General features: G+C 35.8%; 1 protein-coding gene across 1 annotated transcript; it reads left to right on the top strand.

The window, feature by feature from the left end:
- The first annotated feature begins 262 nt into the window (after window positions 1-262).
- LOC149535836 (FKBP-like peptidyl-prolyl cis-trans isomerase family protein) lies at window positions 263-14,818 on the top strand. Its single transcript, XM_089803523.1, has 4 exons — window positions 263-441; window positions 13,621-13,730; window positions 14,215-14,357; window positions 14,507-14,818. Exons 1-4 carry the CDS (start codon window positions 306-308, stop codon window positions 14,547-14,549), a joined length of 432 nt encoding a protein of 143 aa, XP_089659649.1. The 5' UTR covers window positions 263-305; the 3' UTR covers window positions 14,550-14,818.
- The last annotated feature ends 6,263 nt before the right edge of the window (window positions 14,819-21,081 follow it).

The following is a 21,081-nucleotide window of genomic DNA, read 5'->3' on the forward strand; positions in this document are numbered from 1 at the left end:
TAAGAGTTAGTATATGTACAAAAATATAAATATATAGTAGGAAAATATATTACCTATATAAGAACAAAACCAAAACCTGTACATAGTATCAACATATGAATATGCCACATAAATGTAAGAATATATACAATATAATACTACCAATTAATAAAAAATAAAATTTAGTGTTAATATGATATTAGGATGATATGAATGCATAAGTATTCCTGCGAGAACTAATAATCATTAGATACAAATAACCATTTTATATCACTTAACACAAATACCGTTTTAGTGTATTGACGGGCTGTGTTTTGGATTGGGAGATGGGGAAGGACTCGAAGGCCAAGGAGGCGTCTGGTAAGGGCAAAGGGAAGCAGGCATCATCTGGGGGAGGAGAGGAGAAGGGCAAAGGAAAGGGTGCTAAGGCTGACGGACTCGGCACCTGCACCTATGTCAAAGGTACTTCATTCCCCCATAGATCCATCTCTTCCTATTGTGTAGCAGTACATTTTTCAACACAGCCATTTCCCCACACGATGCGGTGATCTATTTTCTTTATACCCATTTTTCGTATTATGAAGTGATGCATTTTTTCATGTATACCCATATCCCCAAAATCTCTATCAATTTATTTTCAAATTTATCCATTTTCGCAAAGATAGTGGGGTAGTGGTTTTTTTCCTTGCATTCTCCTTGCACCATATCAGTGCAAACACATTAAGAAACTTTTAATTTTTAAATCTGTTTTCCCGTATTTTGCCCTTCTTCCACCGTGGAAAGATCAAGTCGATAACTGTATTTATTTCTCTATGCCCAATGTCTAGGGCATTCCCTTGTTTTTTGTCGCATCATAAACCATGGCTTTAATACCAGTGAAATTTACACTTATGTTCGAGTTCTGGATGAGTTGTCCAACTGATTTCATATTTTAATTGATGATTGGAACATAAATAACATCCTGAAACATACATTTGACAAAATACTATAGACAACATTAAATCATCTCTAGCTTCTAGTATATGAATAGTCATAGCCGTCTTCTGAAGTTACTGATTCAGATTTGATATTATCTGTGACAAAATTCAAAAATAATTCCCTGCGACAAGTGCAATATTGTGATGCACTCGAATCAAATTAGAACCTTGAGTTTCTATCTTTTTGATAGATGAAAAAGTATAGTCTTCTCTGGGAGCCTTCTTATTAGCTAAATTGTACAATTGCCTTTTGCATTTCTCCTTGACACAGTCTAACTTATGATTGTAGAAACACTTGACATTCATTTTTGATGAAACTTCTGTTGAAAATAAAATAGAATGTGATTTTCCTTGGCCTTTGCCATTTGATTGTGTGACAGAAATGCCTTCTGCACATTCAAAAGTAGAATACTCCAATTTTTTAAAATTTCCTGTCCATCTGCGAGGGGAATTCACCCACTTATTGTTTATGACAAACAATTGCTCGCTTCAGTCTTTGTGAATTCAACAAAGAACTGCTTTCGGCCAACTTTGTGGAGAGCAACAAATTTTTAGAGTAGCATGCATGTCTTTTATCTGACAAGTGATACTTATTTTTCAGTCTTGTTGACAAGACAACAGCAAAAGGTACATTTGTCACTTCTGTATGCAATCATCAAAGAGAGAGTTTTAGGAGTCATATCACCACTTTTTGATACTAATGAAATCAATTAGTGTCTGTGAAGGGTCTTCCGTTCTAATCCTAACCAATTTGGCCATAGACCCAACACTCACATAATCTTAAATTCTTGTGACTTCAGACATAAAAATTTTGCTCAAAGTTTTTAGAGTTAGATTGCACTATGTTTTGTACTATTGACGGAAAATAAAGACTTGAAAAGGTAGAGACAAGTCTTCAGTCAGACCATTAATAGAAAAACCAAGGGGTTAAATTATAGATAGAAGACTCAGACTCAACTGGCTGATTTTTGACCTAGAATCGAACTTGACAAAGATTCAGTTGATTGAAAAACCATGAAATATATAGATTTTTTAATGATTTAATACATTTACTGAACACATTTAATGAATCAAGTGTAAAGACATAATATTATAATGATCTTTCCAATTAGAAGCTAATTTGATCATATACACAAATATACACCAATGAAATGAGTACAAAAGTAGATTCGAGTTGAAGAAGCAACATTCTGAAATATTAAATTTTGTCAAGTGTATACAACTCATGAATTATGATATAAATGGCTCTTGGACTAACCGACAACGTTCCCCTTTAGGGTGCATGACATGGCTTAACGGCCTCTTGTGTTCTACAAGTCTAGTGGTTGCATCGGGCATTGACAGGTCAATCTTTTGGTGCAACAACTCTAGCTTGTAACAAGTGGTATTAGATCTTGGTCACAGGTTCGAATCTCCTCGGGTAACGTTGAGGGGGGGATTGCTGGACTAACTGCCAACGTTCCCCATCAGGATTTGTGACATGGTTTAACTGCCTCTTATGTTCTATAAGTCTAGTGGTTGTATCGGGCATTGACAGGTCGATCTTTTTGTGCAATGACAACTTTAGCTTGTAAGAATGGCATGAAAAACAATTTTTTAAATATATAAATATACTCAGGTGTTTTAGGTGTACAAAACTCATGGATTATGATATCCATGGCTTAAAAAACCAAAATGCAACATGGTGCTATGAACTATTTTAGAGACGAGCCTATATTACTCAGCTCAACATTACTAGCACCATATGCAGTCTTGTGCTTGTATCTTAAATAAGTTTGCAATGCTGCTGTAGCCGTAGTAGCACTTTACAAGATTGGGATTGACTTGACAAACCATAAATATAAATGTTCAATTACTTGGGAATCGAGATTTAATTGGGAAAAATTGAGAGAATGAAAAAGTTTTGCTTTTCAATCCAATACAGCCCTAAATGTTTTAATTTTGTGCTTTTTAAAACTAGAGTGAGAGTTTGGGGGCAGCATGTCTAACTGGGGTCCAAGGGCAACAGCACCCAGCAAATCAAGGGGCAATGTCTCTCATAAGGGTCTGGGGCCTTGGCATGTAATATGAAGATTATCCAAGATCCTAGTTGTGATTGTTAATGTATATGCTTTACATGTTAATCTACATTTTTCTGACACAGCAGAATGCTTTTTTTTTTGGTAAAATGCAATTTATGTATGTGAGCTGAACAACCTATCAGATACTGTATTGGTAAGCAGCCAAATCTGTCTGGCCTCACCTTTTGCAGCCCAGACGTGAACACATCATTACCAACAATTGTGTGAATGTTTTTTGCTCACCTGGTGATGCATTTGAAGGACCTTCAGTTAAATTTATTTTAAAAATCATATAGAAAGTAAAATAAACAGTTTAAAAAGAAAGACCAATATCATAGTAATAATAAATTGTCCTTTAGTTAAGGGATTCAAATTGCTGGCCATAGATTTAAGAAATAATCACTGGCAAGCTCTCCCTAGAAGTGATACTGATGTAATATTCTAAGTTGCCGATTCGGGTTCAGGGACGGGTTCGGGGTTCGGGTTCGTGGGTTCGGGCAATTTTTTTTCCCTATTTGGGTTCGTGGGTGGGTTCGTGAGTATATATATAGAGACACACAGAGAAGAGAAACATGCATAGTTGCAAAACAAAGTCATTTCACAATATGAACAATTGTTGCTTGATCATTGATCAATGCCAAATACCAAAGGGTTTCAGGTCCCTTCAAAACTTATTTTTACCTGAATCTAAAAACATTAAATACTTGCTCATTAATCTATCTTCATGATTGTAAAGAAAATTATACATTGAATTACTAAATTGCAAAACATAGACTAGTTCATCAAATAATACATTGAATTACTAAATTGCAAAACAAAGACTAGCTCATCAAATAATAAAGTTTGAAACATGATGATAGATGACAAATGTTTAGTAGTTTATCAATAATCATACTGTCAAATGCCCTTCAAGGGTCAAATGGATCATCATAAAATGAGGGATCAATGGCTTCATCCCCAACTGCAACTATATCTAGATCTTCATCATTGGAACCCAAACTGGTTCCACTAGTCCCATATGCTGCTATATCATTGTCCTCCTCCTTGACATAAGGGATTAGATGAGTGAAATGTGTTTTATTAGGTTCCTTTGAGAGTTACATAAGAAAACAATTAAAAAAACACACTCTTTAAAGTTGTTTTAGCCCTGGGATCACTGTGGGTTCGTCTGGGTTCGCTCCAGCAAGGACCCAGACGAATCCACAGTCAAAACTAAGGACCCTGCCCGGATTCGCGGCGAACCCAGGGATGAATCCGGACCCGTGCGGACCCGGACCCAAATCCAGGCAGCAGGGGACGAATCCGGTAACATAGGTAATATTATCAGTAGCAATGAAAGGCCATTGGGCTTTAAATTACACCTTGCATCTCAAGCTTAAGTTTAAATGGGTTGATTTACGAGTGCTAAAGGATCTCCTTTGTTTAGTATTTTATTACTGTTGCTTCGTTGCTTCGTGTAACTTCCACACTTATCCTTCTATTAGCGGTCTCCTTTTTTGGAAAGAGTCAAGCAAGCTGAGTGATACCGATGTGAAGGGTATTTTGGAATTTTTAATACAGTTGTCCTTTTCTTCTGCCTGCCACTTGTGCTCTTCAATTTGTGTTACAAGCCTCAGTTGTGGAAAGTTGTTGTTTTGACATTGTCCTCAACTTGATTATTTTCATTTTGGTCATAGCTTTGTGTGTCATTTCACTCATTGTTAGCTTTTTAGTTTGGGTTTGAGGGAAGGTTTGACTTTTAATTTTGTAAACATTATTTGCATTTTGTTCTTGATTGGTAGAGGGTAGAAACATAGTTCAAAACCTGGAGTTGTGGACTCATAAAATATTTCATAGGTCAAAATTTTGATTCAAATTTAAGACTCTGCAAACCTTCAGTTTATTAAAAGAATATATAATTTAATAAAATAAATCTAAATAACATGAAATTAATGTTCAAAATGAATATAAACAACATTCATTTTGTTAATATCGTAGTATATAAACTATGCAAGCTTAGTTTTAGCAGCAATGTGTTTTTGGTCACTTGCCGGTTTTCAAGCCTGAATCAAACCAGTTCGTAGGGTAAATTCTCTTTTTGATTATTTTTCAATGATATTTTAGGATAAAGAAAATGAAGAAAAAATAAGCTGTAAAACTAGAAACACTCTGCCGCTTGTATTTACTTGAATATTTTAGGTTCTTGCTAAATTTAGCTCCTTATTCTAGAACCTTAGTCTATAGTCATTTAGGCTTATTTTTAGTTTTCCTAAGTCTAGTTTTAGACGTCTTTATTAGACAACCTTTCTACTTAGTTCACGCTATTTTTAGCATTTGTAAAACCCTATTTGAGAGCGTGTATTTTAATACAATTAAATTTCATTTTTAAAAGTTTCATGGTATCAGAACGAGAGTCGGTCTTCTAGTTCATGCCGTTTTTAGTATTTATAAAACCTTGTTTAAGAGCATGTATTGTTAATCCAATTACTTCCGTTTTTTAGAAGTTTCATGGTATCACCGTGGGAGACGGTCTAGGTATGACTTCCTTATGGGAGGAGGATTTTAATAAAATTTTCCTCAAAAATCATTTGTTGGGTTTTAATAATTTTTCCTCAAAAATTATTTGGTGCAATTTTAATAATTTCTTTCTCAAAAATATGTGATTGGTTTTCATAATTTCTCCCTTTAAAGAAACTATATAGGGTTTCAATATTTTTGGTAAAAATATTCTATGGGTTTTAATAATCTTTTCTATAAAGTATTTTAGGTTTTGCACCATTTTGTTGGCTTAAAATCCTAAATTAAAAAAATAGATTTTAAGTTGTGGGTTTTTAAGGGTTTGCAATTTTTTCCCATTATAAAATCATTTTTAGGTTTTTTAATAATTTTTTCCTCAAATTTTTTATCTAGAGGGTATAATTTTTTCCTAAAAACACAAAGGGTTTGCTCTTGCACACCTTGGTTAAGGTTTGTGCAGCTCAGGAGGGCTCTTTGGATTTTGTTGGATTTTAGCGTTTTCCCTAAAATGTGGTGTTTTGTATACTAATCCTTGTCTCAAATTTTGTGCCAGCTACATGTTTGATGTTGATAAGCTTTTTATCTCAAAATTGTGTTTGATTTTGGTTTAGGATGTCCAGTGCGTCTGTGCCATATAGGCTTGTTTCGCACTAGACCATGAGTCGGCCCTTCTTGGGTGGACCACTTCTCAATCTGGTCAATTGACATGGAACCCATGCAAATTGGGGTTTGCGAACAACAAACAAGTTTTAATTTGCAAACTTGATAATATTTTGACATCCATAGCCCTAAAAATTGGATTTGAAAGGCTTATGTTGACTTTTAACTCTCATTCATGGTGTGCAAATAGGTTATTTTGTCTTGAGTTGGAGCAAATATGTGGTTGAGCAAGGGTTTGGTTGTGTGAGGAGTTTGAAGATTGATTTGTGGATATCCTTCTAGTGTTTGTGCCTCATTCCTTACTTTTGCAAGCTTACAATGAGTGGAAAAGGTACGTTCTTGTTCCATTTGCTTTTATTTTTATAAGTTTCTAATTTTTTTAATTTCTCTTTCATTATCCATAAGATCTACCTATTTTTTAGAATTTCTTAGTCTCACTTTTATATTGAATATGTATACAATTTCTTGCCATAGGAAAAGGAACTACAATGATATCCATCTCTTCTTCCATAGGCAATATTGATCAAAGAATACAACCCCATTCTGATTCTTCTTTTTGGAAGTATGTTGATATTGTAAGACCCCTTCTAGGAGGTGGTGCATTGCATTGAAAATGTCAAGGTTGTGATTTAGAAAGGAATAGTTCTTTTTATTGGGTGGTAGGCCATTTGTGTGGAATCTCTAGAAGAGGAGTCATGAAAGGCCTTGAAAAAAATGCAACTATACCGAATGCAACATTATTAAAATATATTGTAGAACATGAGGCAGTAGAAGAGAGAGAAGAACGTAGGCAAAATATAACCATTTTCAGTAAGAGTAAAAACAAGGAAAGGAAATACAACCTCTACAAATGTTGTGATAGAAGACTATCCCTTATATGCTACCCCAAATGGCATTGATATTGAGAGTGAAACACCCCTGACACACAAAAGGAAAGGACCATTGGAAACTGCATTTGAAAACGAGAGTAGAGAAATTGCTGACATTGATGTGGCAAGATGCTTGTTTGCAAATCGGCTGCCTCTTGGTGTAGTTCACTCTTCATACTAGAAGAAGATGTTGAAAAGTGCAAATGAAGCTTCAAGAGTGCAAATCACCTTGTTGGATGAAGAGATAAAGGGGATTGATGATCAATTGAAAGCCCATAATGGATTCATGGATTGAGATAGGGGTATCGATTGTTTTTGATGGTGGACAAATGCAACAAATAGTCCCTTGATCAATGTTGTGGCAGTGTCCCCTAAAGGGGCAGTGTTTTTTAAATCAATGGATTGCAAGGGGCAAGCAAAAGATGGTCCATTAATTGCTGATATTCTTATCTTTTCCATTGAACAAGTGGGTGCTAGAAATGTTGTCCAAGTCATAGCGGACAATGCAAAGATTAGTAGAGCTGCTGGTTTATTAGTTGAAGAGCGATATCAACATATCTTTTGGAGACCTTGTGGGGTGCATTCCCTCAATCTTATGCTACAAAAGATTGAGAACAAAATTGGGTGGATCAAAGAGGTGTATGAAGAGGTTGTAGACATCCAAATGTTCATCAAAAACCACCACACGACTTAAGGAATATTTAGAATATTCTCATGTTTGGAGTTATTGAAGGTATGTGAACTTGAACTCAAGTTAGTAATCTATTTTATTTTTAAATTAGTGCCTTACAATTTCTGATTTTCATATTTTGAATACATAATGTGTTTTCTTTTTAAAAGTATGTCTCTAGTTGATTTTTTTGCTCTAATTTATGTTATAGGTTGTGAGACTCATTTTGCATCAAATTTAATTGTCTTAAGATGACTTGTGAAAGTGAAAGAGGCACTTTGCAATATGTTAATCAACAACAATCGGTCTATATGGATGCAAAGCAACAGTGAGAGGGAAACCAAAATCAAGCAAATGATCGTGGATGACTTATGGTGAGAACATGTGGAATATCTCATCAAGTTCACTAAGCCCATTATGAGCATGCTTTGATACATTGACATGGATAGGCCTTGCCTTGTAGAGATCTATGAAGGTGTAGACTTAATGCTTGAGAAGATCAAGCAAATTGTAAAAGAAAAAGAGCAAGACCCCTAGGAGACCTTCAAACAATTGCAAGTAATTGTTGTAGAACAATGGAACAAAATGACCATTCCTCTACATTTACTTGCTTATGCATTGATGTTTAAATACTATAGCATCCAATACATTGATCTACTAGGATAGTTGCCATCACATAGAGATTTAAAAGTGTCTAATGGGTACAAGGTAGCATTTGCAAGATACTTTCATAATGATGATATGCAAGATTTGATTACGGATGAGTTCATAGAGTTTGTGAATGTACGAGGTTAAAGTAATGATGCTCTCTGTCATCAGTTTAGGAAGGATTCTCATAGTTGGTGGTACCTCCATGGCCAAACACTACAGCCCCTTGCAATCAAAATTACATCACAAGTCAGTTTTGTTTAAATTTTTTTGTTTTACTTTATCTTCATGAATTGCTAGTAATATAATATTTTATAAAATTAATTAATTTTATTTAAATTGTTTACTTTGTCTTGTATTTATATGTTGCTAGTTCATTTGCATTAGAAAGAAATTGGAGCACATATTCTTTCATCCACTTAGTGAAGCACAATAGGTTGCAGTAAAAAAGAGTGGAGAACTTGGTATTTGTGCAGTACAACTTGCATCTTGTCTCATACAAGAGTAAAGAATACAATGAAGGGGAGATTAAGAGGTGATATAAATTCAAAGTTTGCAGACTTGGATACTTCCACTATTTGGTTTGCACTTGATGAATTTGAAGATGTTGGCACCAGTAATATTATTGGTGTAGGTGATCCCATTGGCCTCACCTCTCTTTGTGAGTCAGCTAATGCCAATGAAGAAGTAGAAGAAGCTAGAAAAGAATATCATCAATAATATTTTAATCCGTTAATTGAACTTGAAACAATGATACTTGAACTTGATCTTATGGTCTATCACTTGAGAGTTGACATTTTAATGTTGAAGTATATGATGCTATGATCATGATGCTATGATATAAGTTTATGGTGTTTTTGTTGTTTAAATGTTTCTATGATACCATGTGACATTCTAATCGGCTTCATAAATATTTGTCTATACATAAAGTTTTTACATGTTTTTGTACCAACGAACCCAAGTTTGTTGTACCGGTGAGCTTGTCCTTTGATCTCGAACTTGAACCTAAACCAAACCAACATACTAGGGTTTGCTTAATTTTTTCCTAGAAAATCTTTTTTGGTTTTTGTAATTTGCAAAATTTGTGTAGGATCTTCTATTGGATGTTCCGATTATAGGGTTTTTATCATTTTATCTGAAAAATGATGCTTTGTTTTCTTAATTCTTGGTATCTTGCAGGCTTTTTTGGGGCATCTGACTCATTCACAACAATTTGGATGGTTCACCAATTTTTCCCCAAAATCGTGACATTTGTTCTCAATGTGTATCTCTATTTCCACGAAAGGACAATTCAATTATGTAACTTTAGGTTTGATGTTTTGTGATGATTTCTAGTTAGTGGTTTGGCAGATTCGGGGAGGGTTATTGGTAGACTCGTCTGAATGGCAAAGTTGGTGGCAAGCTCTTCTCTCTTGTTGTGGACCATTCACCTTCTCTGTATTTTAGGCTACTATTGGTCGTTGACATTCTAGAAATCCATGGAGGGTCTTACTAGCAATAAAATGTTTTGTAGGACTTATGACCACAAACTTGTACAATCTTCTGCAGGTAGTTGATAGAATGACCGTTAATGGAGGGTATTGGAATATTTTTAGTATCCTAGGTTCTTGTTAAATTAAGTTTGTTTTTTTAGAATGGTCATATAGGCTCATTTTTTAGTTTTCTTAATTTGGTCAATTTTTAGACATTGTCTTTATTTAGACAACCTTGCTTTTTAGTTCACACACATTTTAGCATTTGTAAAACTATTTAAGAGTGTATTGTTAATACAATTAATTCTGTTTTAAAAAGTTTCAGTATTAGCTCTTTTCCATTTTAATATTTCTTAAAGTGGTGATTAGCAGTTCTTGTCCTTTTTATGTGGAAAATCAAAAGATTTTTCAGTTCTTTTTAGGGTAGGGAAGACGGTATTAGTTATTGGAGGAAAAATGATTTATCAAATCACACAACAGTTTGTTTTTGGTGTTCGTGACTTCCACAAAGGACCATAGTAACACCGCCTTGGGGGACGGCAGAACGTGGGGACAAGTTTCTGGGACAGGGGGACAAAGGTGCCTTAATTTGGGGACAGCTGGGGGACAGCTGGGGGGATGGTGGTGGGGGACATGGGGGGGTGTATATCTTTATCTCCTGGGCAAAGAGGGGAAGACATGCTTCACCATGAAAAATGCATCTTTACGTGATTCTGATTCTTTAATTTATGCGAGGAACGGGCATGTATCTATAATTTTATAGTATGAAAGTGGTGTTTTCTCAATCTTCACATTCTCTATGGATAGGAAAATGAGATCCGCCCCCAAAAATGTAGTTGTATCACACAGGGTATTGTTACAAGATTCAAGAAGAGTTGGCAGATTAACGGATTTTCGGATGATTCATTGATAAACAGAGGAACAAATGTGTTCCTTATAAAGAATTACTTTTAGAAACAATGTAGACTGAAGACGGAATTAGAAACAAAACTAGAGACAAGATAGGAAACATTCCTATCTGGACTGAAGAAAAAAGAGACGGGATAGGAAACATTCCTATCTAGACTGAAAGACGGACTACAGACAAGTAGTTGACTATTATAGAAAGTATAAGATATTATCTTAATACCCTCCCTTAATGGTCAACGTATGGATGTCGGAACATTCTGTGATAACTTAGACCCTCCTTGGATCTACAAAATGCTGAAACCAAGAAGCTTTGCCAGAAGAGTGCTATGACTCAAAATAAGTTGCATTTACAAAACTTCGTTTTTGTGGAAAAAACGGTAAAACCCAAAATCTCACACAATCTTGCGTATTACAGACAAATTGAAATGATTTTTGAGGAGAAAATCAACAAACCCAGAATCTCACACAACCTTGCGTATTACAGACAACTTGAAATGATTTTTGAGGAGAAAATCAACAAACCCAGAATCTCACACAACCTTGCGTATTACAAACAACTTGAAATGATTTTTGAGGAGAAAATCAACAAACTCAAAAAAACAGAAACAGATTCAGAATGTGAAAAATGCAGCTTTGCCTTGATCAGGAAGCTCGACAACTTGTGCCGTTGTTTCATGCACCTCCTTTAGATATTTCCAAATTTTTGCAACTGACTTGGCGGAAGGAATCTGCGGTAGCTGATCATCAATAACAGAGAGCTTAAGAAGCATAATAGCCTCTCGATTGCGATCATCAAACTTGTCCTGTTTTGCTTGGTTGGAGGTCGGAGGAGATTTTGTGCCTAGAACAAGCTCATCCAAATGACGATATTCGAAGATGGTTAACATGTGCTGCTTCCAATGATTATAATTGTGGCCATTGAATCATAGACTGCCCTCCAACATCAGATTAGTCAAAGATGCCATGGCACGTTTTTCAATGAAAAATTGTGAAAATCTGTGAAGGCACGTTCTTCGAGGCAAAAATACGAAAGACCCAAAAGAATCAGAGAATGACCCAGAAGAGAGCTCGAAAAACCCAGAAGGAATCTTCTGTTGTTTTTTGGATCCGCTGGCTCAAAAATTGAGGCACAAAAATCGAGGCACCCAGAAAAAACGGATGACAATCCAGTTGAGCTCTTGAAAAACCCACCAAGAATCTGCAAACAAAATATTTTTTCGACCCCAAAAATTATGGTTTCGAGTAAAATAGCAGTCGGCGGCCAAAGAGGTCAAAAACAGCAAAAATGGTGTTTTGCAGGGCAAAAAATGGCCGATTTTGATCAGGATTCAGGCGTTAGGGCTTTGACAGTGGAGAGAATGAGGAGGTATGATCAATCGAACTCCGGTCAAGCTTCAATCAGAGCCAAAAATGTGTGTTAAAAACGCGGGCCAAGACCAGTCACAAATCTGGCGGCCAAAATCGTGATTTGCAGAAAAAATCGTTCAGTCTTCTTGAACCGAGCAGACCGGACGCCAAACTCTGAAAAAATGGATGCCAAACCCTGAAAAAAATGGAGTTTAGTTCAGGCCGCGTTTTGCAGAGAAGTTCGGCTCAAAAAAAGGACCAGTAATACCACGCGAGTTGCAGACCCAAGTTCGGGAATTTCTCTAGGCCGAAAACCTTGTGCGGGTTTTAGAGAAATTCGACAGAAATAATTTTGAAAAAATTTAAACAAATAATTTCAGGAAGAAATTATAAATTTTTCCAAAAAAATTTAAGTAATTGCTCTGATACCATGTTACAAGATTCAAGAAGAGTTGGCAGATTAACGGATTTCCGGATGATTCATTGATAAACAGAGGAACAAATGTGTTCCTTATAAAGAATTACAAGGACGTTGTTTCTAAAAGAAACAACGTAGACTGAAGACGGAATTAGAAACAAAACTAGAGACAGGATAGGAAACATTCCTATCTGGACTGAAGAAAAAAGAGACGGGATAGGAAACATTCCTATCTAGACTGAAGAAAAAAGAGACGGGATAGGAAACATTCCTATCTAGACTGAAAGCCAAAAACATGATTTTTGTACGTTTTCTATCCATAAATGTTTTGTACAATTGTTGCTTTGGCGTGCAGGCAGTTGAATGGAGCCATGCTTGTATGATAGGTAAATTCTGGTTTTAAGATCATTTGATTCCTTGTATTCAAAACACTGTTGAAAATACAAAGTGGTTGGCATTTTATTGTAAAGAACATGTCTTGCACATCTTTCAATTTCCATGTTTATCATGCGTATCAGAAAATCTAAAGATCAAGAGATCTCGCACAGAGTATTTGACATGACACTATTTTACAATAAAAGAACACTTGATAGAGATGGTTAAGCATGAATTTTAGTCTTAACAGGAGTTTGAATACTACAACTGATAAACTATCGTAAGAACAGGGAAAATAACTTTTTGCAAGAAGTATTTTTACAAATAGGATAGAAATAATATTAAGATTTTAGTGGAATGCCTATATTCTCATTAAATTGTAGGGGATGTTTGGTTGTCATCTTATGTTTCATTGAGTTTCTATTTTTTATGGGGTGTATGTGTGGGAGGTCCTAGCAACAATCTGGGGTATTTTAAGAGCTTGGATGCAAATTGTCTTTTTGAACCACAGTTGCATGCTCATCTAGTCTGGCATGCTAATTTACACAGACAGAGACATTCGCTTGACTAGAAAACTTGATAAGCTAATAAGAACAATACCATGCTTACACAGGCTTCAATCACTGAAAACAGAAGGGAGTACACTTAACTGCTGAGTTTATCCTATAAATAATTCTAGCTAGTCATGCTATTTCAGAAAGAAAGAGAGACATTTATATATCGGCATTTTATACTTTCAGCTAGGCATATTCTATGTGAGAAACAAGGGAAGATGAATGAGGCATACAAGAAACTACAGGATGGGTGGCTGAGCAATGGAGACAAGGTGCCTCCTGCTGAATTTGCAAAGGTAATCTTCTAAACACGGCCTTTATGTTTTAAGATTGGAACAATGATCACATCATATTGGTGTCAGGAGCATTATTTTATGCATGGCTACACAACAATATGTTGCATGACATACAAATAGACTTTTGCTTAGTTGAAATTTCATCCCAGTTTTTTAAGGGGCAGTGTCATTGCTTTTCCTGTTGATCAATGCATAATTTGCTAATCTTCTATGTTAGAGTTGCTACGTTCTTTAAGAAGTGATGCATCAAATTTTCCTGTTGATCAATGCATAATTTGCTAACCTTCTATGTTAGAGTTGCTACGTTCTTTTAAAAGTGATGCATCAAATTCAACAAGTATGAATCTTTTAGTAGTTACTAAGATGGAGATAAATGCATGTGTAAATATATTATGCTTTAGTGTAGAGCCATTTGATATTTTTTGAAATTATCTAGTCACTTTTGAGTTATGCACTACATTTTGTTTGCTGTGTCTTCTTACAGGTTGCAGCTGAGTATTCAGAATGTCCATCAGGTAAAAAAGGTGGGGATCTTGGATGGTTTCCCCGAGGGAAAATGGCAGGCCCCTTCCAAGAGGTTGCTTTCAACACGCCTATTGGAGCTACCAGCGCACCATTTAAGTCAACGTATGTTTACTGTTTTCTCTGCAGTTTTAATCAGTTCAAATAATGTGTTACAATGACATTTTGTTGGAATTATATTTATCTGCATTGACTGGGAATATTTTAGATAATTTATATACAATATGTTTTTATTGCTGTTTTGTGTTCTGCAGACACGGTTATCATGTAATTCTGGTAGAGGGCCGAAAAAATTGATTGAAAGGGATGGATCAAGGGTATAATTCTCTTGGTTGGAGATGACGTTACTTATTAAGGAATGTATATTGTCAGTGAAGACTTTGTTTGAATACCTGATAGGGAATTCTGGCGTCTACTGATACATGGGGAAAGTTTTTAACTTCTACTAGAAAATTTTGAACCTGCACACAAATAACTGGCTGGAAAATTGCCTCAATTGACTTCTGTTTAATGTGTTTATATAGTTGTTATCTATAAGAAAGTGCAGGATAGTATCTGTTGTAATATATTTAATTGGTTTCAGTTTTTACTATTCAAAGAAACACATACCATCTACAGAACATCCAATTAATTGAATTATAAAACATTGGGTTAAAATTAATTTTCAGTAACCAGAAAAAATATATTATGATTATTAGTAGATTCCTAATAAGCTCATAGATCAAGCACTTTGTTTGTATAGTGTTATATTTGGAATTTGGATACATTTTAATATGCTAGACATAATATGTCCATGTTATTGACCATCTGCAAATTGATGTCTTACAATTGAGAGGCTGCTCATGCAAGGAAAGCTTCTCCATTAATTTTGGCATCGAAAGTGCGGACTTGTTGATCTCTTACCACATTCTCTTCCTTGGCAATATCATTTTAGTTATTTCATTGACTGACCTCAACCTTTAGCAGGAAAGCATATGACAGCGATATAGCTGAAGTGTTCACGATCAAATCTAAATTAGAGAGTGGAAGTAATCATAATTCCGTATCATTAGAGGTGTTGGTTGTAAACTGTAATTTATCAAGTTCATCGTGAAACCAATCTCTTTCCTAAAAAGCATGTGTTAGTCACATTGAGTTCCAGAACATTGCTATAGAAATATACAAATGTACACATTTATGGCAGTACTTGATCCATTTGAGACTGTAAATTAGGTTTATCATCACTTTGAGCTATGATGAAGCTTTTGAAAGGACCAAGTTTTAACCTTTTATTTGTATTTAAACTTAATGAATTGCAACAATCAGGAAATAGGTCTCCTATTGTGTTCTAGGAAATCAACGCTTCCACTTTCCAGCCTACGTTCTTTTGAACACTGCATTAAAGTTCTATGTTGATGAAAACAAATCCTGATCCTGCATTCAGAGGCATTAGGCTTTTGAAGCCATTGAAGTTCATTTTGATGGGACCTGGTCGTTCTCTATGCCATTATTTTTAGGCATATCTAGCCTATTTGGGAAGACAACATTATTGGAGATACAAAATATAGTAGTTTTAAAAGATAACACAACACTCGATGAACTTTGCAATTTGCTGTGATAGCAAGGACCCCCTTTGTCAGCAGGGGGATTTGTCAGCAGGGGGAAATACTAATATCATTAGCATCCTGACCCATAACTATCCAGGAAGTTGTCTAGAACAATAATATAAGGTTTTCTAGAAATTTCAAAATGTGGAAATAGTCTTCATATTGAAAAAATTAGCAGCTTCATAACAATCAGTTTGACAAGATTGATGAATTTATAGACTGGCAAACACATAATTTAGAGGGTTTTCTTGGGATGTTCTATTTGCCGCTGTGCTGGTGATAAACGCCACTTCTATCCTTGCCGCCTTTGTGCTTAGAACTGCCTTTACCTATCTACATGCCATCATATTCTTCTTCCCTGGTCATAAAGACGAGGGCTAAGTGGGAAACACAAATAATAAACATGGCAAATGGCCTTAAATCCCTAACTCCATACCAGCGCTTCAGATTTTTTTCTTATTTGTATCCGCAGTTTTGGTATATGATTCCTTCAAATGATAATGTTATATCAAATCCCGTTGTGCTGCAGTTCTTATCTAATCTTTTCCATCTACTGATCTGCAAAATTGAGCCTCCGTTTTGGTTTTCTTGGGATTTTTCTTTTTATGATTCTATTTTCATGCATGCTTTAAGCTGGAGTTATTTGCCACCACCTACTATGTTGGAATAACTGAAAGGTTTTTTTGGAATATGTATCAGTGCAAGGGGTTTGTTGAAGATTATCTCAACTTTGCTTCACATGTAACAAATTTGATAAGAAAGGGGCTTTCAAATGGGTTATGGTTGCTAAAGAAACTTGGAAAAACTCAAGCAGGTAACAAGTTCCTACATGGTACCTGTCATACTTCTTTTTTCTTGTTTCTTTTCTTTTTGTTTATGATAGTGTGGAGGAGAAAATAATGCACCCTTAAAGATTGATGTGAAAGTTGAGTTTCAAGGATTCATATAAGAGTGCATGTGTGTTAAATAAACCAAGTATGTATTTAAGTTTTTTCAATAAGTCCAATTATATGTTGATTAAATAAATTATTGTGTATTTAAGTTTTTTCAATAAGTCCAATTATATGTTGATTAAATAAATTATTGTGTATGAGTGATAAATGATGTGTGTAGGGTCTCAATGTGTTTAAGATGTATAAATGCAAATAACAGATACTACTAAACATATATGAATATTTTGGCCACTGAGGCAAAAAGACAAGCTTGAGATATCAAACCTTGAAATTGGTTAGTTTTTCATGGATAGATGCACGAGTCTAGAGGACTACAACGCGTTTGTGGGACATACATGTGATGTGTTGTTTGCCAAACGAATGATGACAATAATTGAATAAGGGGAAAATGACTCTACCATAAGCAATAAGCGAGATGAAGATACAAGAATGTAAATAAACTAATCTAATAAGTTGAATGATGATAAAATAGAAGGTTTAACTATTCTAAAAGGAGGTTTTTTCTATAATAATTTATTAAGCAAAAGGGAACTGGGAATGGAGTGAGGGATCTTGACACATTCGAAGGTCAAATATGTGATTCCATTGAGCATGTTGATGCTACAAACCTATACACATGAGAGAAAGAAAATGGTTGGGGTCGTTTGAGAGGCTTGCCTCGTTCAAACCTTGATTCTATTTTTTTCACCTCCAAGAATGACCAAGAACAATAATAATGACAAAGCTAATGATATGTAACTAGACCAAGATAATGAAATGACGAAAATGCTTTGCCAATGAACTAGGATGAGCAAGATAAAGATATGATATGCTCAAATAGACACAAATAAGAGTAGTGCAAAGTGTATAGACCTCCTCAAAAGTCCAATGGAGAGTGCCAATATGAGTGAGAATCCACCAAAGAGAGCTTGAGGATGCACCAAAGAGTGAGAACCTGCAATAAAAATGGGGATGGAAAACTAGGCAAGTAGATTGAATGAATGGATAAAGCATGCCAAAGTTGCGAGAGCCCAAAATGACCTCAATGGATGGTTTTTCTCAAACCATGAGGGAATTTGGGCACATAAGCAATCATTCAAGCATTACAAATCCTAGGGTGGCAGGGTTTGTAACACTCAAATGACTCTGCACGTCTGTAGATTTAAGGACGTGTGTTGCAGTACGTCTCCGCAACATGTATGTGTTTGTGGCTGCCAAGACTTGCTTATGGGGATTTTTGGCTAAGGTTTGAGTTGGGTAATGGCATTAATGGCTTAATGTTGCAAATTTAGGTCTTAGGCTAAAGTGGAACACAATGCACAAATTGCCCACCCATGAGGGTGTCAAGTTTAAGCCATTACATTTTGCCTCCAATAAGCGAGCATATCACACGATAGAAGAGGTGCAAAGATGAAGTATGAGAACTTATTCGATGTACCTATGGGGAGTTTTGTCGTATGGGGTTTCCCTTAACTAGGTATTCTTGATGCTGAGTTGGATAGCATATAGGGGCATGCTAGATGATAATGACACATGATAGAGATCTTTATATAGCTAACAAGTTGTGTTATGTCAAGTTATATGATAGGTCAACTTTGCAAATGTTGATGAGTGGATTAACCCCCACAAAAGGCAAGTGATGACAAATTGGCCTCCGTGAAGGCAACAACAGATTGACCCCTACAAAGGCAACAAAAGATTGACCCCCATGAAGGAAAATGATAGACTACTCCATGCAAAGGCAAGATGGTGGTTTTCCAACACTAAGGCAAGACAATAGTTTGACCCCCACTAAGGCAAGTTGCTTTCAAGTGACGTGAAAGATCCTATGATATAGATATAACATTAATAAAAAGTGAGTAAGGCACATATGTGTGAACACTACCAATCTTCAAGACAAGCTGTGTTGCTTAGGAGGGAGCAAGACTCAGTCAAGAGAGAAAAATGTGGATTAAATGATGATATTGCATCCTGCACAAGAGGTGTAGGGGGATGTGATTAGATTGGCATCAAAACCCAGAAGTGGAGACAAATTCCACTCTTAGGGGATTTATCATCACTGCCATCCATGACACAAATATGAAGAACAAATGAAAACAAAATAAAGTTTTGGGTTAGCATGAAAGGGGAGCCTAAATGCCCTTGGTACTTTGCACCCTCCCCAAATTTGAAAATTAAGATCATTACATATAGAAGGAAGATACAACAAATAAAAGGTTCACAACGGAAAAACTCCCGTTTCGAAGTACCTACGAAGTACAAAGGTCCCCTAGGAGGGAACACTGATGAAAAATACACATACACAGGGGAATATATATGATCACCAATCTATAGGTGTAGAAGTGGTCCCAACCTTTATAGATCATCCGCTAATAGATCATCGTCCTCCCAATCTTGATTATATGGTGAGGGAGGCTAACAGTATAGGTGTCAAGACGCTCCCAAACGTCTTACCAATAGTTAGGGCCAAAGATGAGGCAACACATATGTCTTCATCTAGGTCCTCGACTATGGCTAAAGAAAGGGATCTCATGAAGATTGCTTTCAACATCGAAATATCATCTAGGGAATAACAAATGCACACATTGGTGCTCAAGGGTGATTCCCAAGGGATAAGCGATGAAGAAGCTCTACCAACCTTTGCAAGAGGAGTAGATACAAACTCAAGAGAAGTTGGGATGGCTGCCCCACGAGAACCGAGATGGAAAGAGGGTCCTCTATGTAGACTTATGACACTCAACCTTTTAGGGAGAACCTTGCACTTGCAAGATGAATGTGCTGACTTATTGTTTTGCGAGGTTGACCTTGAGGCATCAAGATGACTCATGCGACTATGATGGTGAGAAGGAGATGTGGATGCAACACACACGAAGGAGCTCAAAACAACCTATGTATGCAACATGTTGATGAGTTTCAGGAAGGACAAAGCATTAGGGAGAGAGGTGATGAACATATGCTCTTTTGAGGGAGAGATGGACACTTGGACCCTTTTAGCACAAGCTCCTAGTACAGAGTAAGGTTGATGAAAGGAGCAAATGAATGAATAACAATAAAAGTACAAGTAGTGCTAAAAGTAGGAAATGGATGCAAACTTAGCAACAAACCTAGGTCTTGAAGATGTAATCGGTTTGTGGCATGACCTATTGAGCTAGGGACCTCTCTCTCTCTCCTATGTCACTCATAGTCACACACAAGCTAGTTCCGACATAGGTGGGGTCCAGGAAGGGAAGGTGGCACAAGAGCAATCGTAGCCCATTCCACAAAATAAATAGGTGATGTCGTGGAGGGCACCATAGGTGGTCCTACTATGTGCTGGGCTTTCATTTTGCACAATGTTGAATGACATGAATCCTTCGAACTCCTCTCTTGAAAAGATAATCGAGGATCAACTCCAAGGTTCTAGGCAATCTTGTGACCTACTGAAATCTGCTCAATTGAAGATAAATGTGCATGTTCACAAGGAGGCCTTTATTGGTTTGAACCAATTTCAGATAATCTGTTTGATTTGTTGTTGTTTTGAAAAAGTAACCATAAAAGATATATTTTTGGTATTTTTTGTTTTATGATAAATGCAATTTACTGATGAAACTATATGAATTTCTATTTTAACCAAGTGTTAGAAAAGCAAATAACAAAGATAAGGTAACAAGAGATTAAAGCAAATAACTTGAAGGGAAAATTCCTAATGGACATAAACCATGGTAACAACACGTCTATGAGTTAAATTGTTGAAAATATCGGGTAGGAAATCAATGAAAATAGGAGCAACGCTTTATCAATTTCATTGATGCAATCATTGATGTGAGTTCAATAATAACCAAAAGATGTTTCACTTCTCATCAAATCGTAAGGCCATAGAAAGTGTGCTCATGCGAGACAAGAAGCTATGTATGAACAATAGGTCATCTTTTCTCCAATTCATCACATTAGCGCAATTCATTAACACAAGGCAAACACCAGAACTAAAAGGTTTCACAATCATAACAACACAAAGAAACCATTAGCTCCATTATTATTCATGAACATGCATTCACAAAAATAACACACTTTGGCAAGAATAACTACACTTAGAATGAGAGCACCAATAGCATATATTATTGCATCAAAATAATCCATGTATTTATAAGAAATCCTCTCCTTTTGTGTTAGGAGTGAGCTCTTCAAATGCAAACTCATGCTAAAAAACTAATAAAATAAAGCTAATTACATACAAACTGACTCTCTAAATGGTGCTAAGTAGGTCTCCACCCTTGTTTATATCAATTAATGGGTGCATGAGCCTTTACACGACTTAAAACAATAAAAGAATGA

Source organism: Cupressus sempervirens, chromosome 10 (genome assembly GCF_028749045.1).
Source record: "Cupressus sempervirens isolate cs-2001-9-10 chromosome 10, ASM2874904v1, whole genome shotgun sequence".
In the NCBI taxonomy this organism is placed as follows: domain Eukaryota; kingdom Viridiplantae; phylum Streptophyta; class Pinopsida; order Cupressales; family Cupressaceae; genus Cupressus; species Cupressus sempervirens.